Genomic DNA, 1,655 nt, shown 5'->3' with positions numbered 1-1,655 from the left:
CCCTCCCGCGCGCCATTCTATTGACGTCTGTTGTGTAGTGGTTATCTTTTTGGCTGTCGCACGATGAAGACCCGAGTTCGATTCCCGTGTGGGTAAAATTTTTATTGAATACTTCCGTCTTTCTAATGAGACGAACTATCCTTACCTGATCTAAATGGTGTCACTAGGGGCGTAAAATACTTACATTTGACAAACACCCTGCATTGTAGTAACAGCTAGCTCTCTTTGTTATTTTCACAGGCCTTGACAATAAGAGAAGAGAGAGAGAGTGCAATCTTTTCTCGTGGATGAGCTGAGACAGCAACCAACCCAAACCAGCACGCATCTTGCTGCCAACATCCTGCTACACAAACTACGGGAGTTTCGGCATCAATCGTGAGGGAGATCGAAGCGTCGCGTTGTTTGAAACAATACCCAAAGAGCTGCTTCTGGGAGATTCCCAAAGTTCTGAACTCACGAAAAAAAAACTTCAAGCCCATCGTTCTTTATCGCTCGAGTTCAGCCCACTCCCGTGATTTTCACAGTAGATTCACGGTCCCGAAATACCGGAAGGAAACAGGTGGCCATCTTTCCGGAAGGAGCACGTCAAGAAAACCGGAAGTGTGTTTAAGGACGTTACTTCGAATGAACACGGACACTTACAAGACAGTGTCATGATGTTGTCTGTGTGTGAGAGACAAGCTTGTGTCATGAAAATTGTAAACGGGGAAAACCCAGATAACGTCTGTCCGGTAGGATGCAGTGTGCTGTTGTACAGCAGATAATATCATTAACTCATTGTTTTCTGAGTTGTGACATTGCAAACACGTTTCGTTAGCTTCTGCGTTGTGGGAACGGATACATTGTTTCAGTAATTTATATTTTCTCTGTGTGTTGTGGGAACGGATATCGCGTTTCATTATCTTCTCTTTGTGTGTCGAGGAACAGAAGCGAGTACCGTAGAACACACAGCAACGATGAACGACTCGTTGTCGATGAAGAAGAGGCTGCAACAGCAGCAGTTGTACCTGCGCCACCAGCACCACTACAAGTGTGTGGTGGTGGGGGACGGCGGCGTCGGCAAGACCAGCATGCTGCTCAGGTTCGTGCAGGGAGATTTCCTCACCGAGTACACGCCCACAGATTTTGACACTTTCACAGGTAAGAAAACACTCAGAATATTAGACAGATGCTTGCCCGCCTGTGCGATATTAGTGCCCACTAGTGGGCGATTTGGTAATTTTGGTGGACGGTGGGGATCACCCAAGTAGTGACAGGTATTACATATTATGTGTCCAATACCCTGCTTGGAGCTACATGTAAAGTTAGGTGGACTGCACGAAAATCTTGGTCTCTGAAATGTCTCAAAGTGAGCGCTGGTTATTTAAAAAGTAACATTGACAAGTACATGTACAGGTATGGGCCTTCTAAAGTTCTCGTAATTCATTCTTCTGCTTTAAAAAAATATTTTTAGTAGGCCTTAGGGCACTAATCATATGACCAAGGGCGGTCTCTTGTTACGTGTATTCTTTTTTCTAGGGCTATTCCATGAAAAATTGTACGGTATCTGCTGGGACGCTGTGTCCCTCTCAGCGTTATTTGGGCTTGACAGGCAGGGCTGGAGCAGCCCCCCTCCCCTAATTGATCTAAATTGTGACGATTGGGGTGTAAAACAG

General features: G+C 45.7%; 1 protein-coding gene across 1 annotated transcript in view; it reads left to right on the top strand.

The window, feature by feature from the left end:
- Window positions 1-221: 221 nt before the first annotated feature.
- LOC101848628 (cell division control protein 42 homolog) overlaps window positions 222-1,655 on the top strand; it is a gene marked incomplete in the record, with an annotated part of 4,042 nt that continues 2,608 nt past the window's right edge. Inside the window, 1 exon segment of the mRNA XM_013090207.2 lies at window positions 222-1,140. Within this exon segment, the coding sequence (XP_012945661.1) occupies window positions 957-1,140 (184 nt within the window).

Source organism: Aplysia californica, unplaced genomic scaffold, assembly GCF_000002075.1.
Source record: "Aplysia californica isolate F4 #8 unplaced genomic scaffold, AplCal3.0 scaffold01177, whole genome shotgun sequence".
In the NCBI taxonomy this organism is placed as follows: Eukaryota; Metazoa; Mollusca; class Gastropoda; order Aplysiida; family Aplysiidae; genus Aplysia; species Aplysia californica.
Note: the sequence above shows the minus strand (reverse complement) of the source record. Positions and strands in the feature narration are given on the sequence as shown.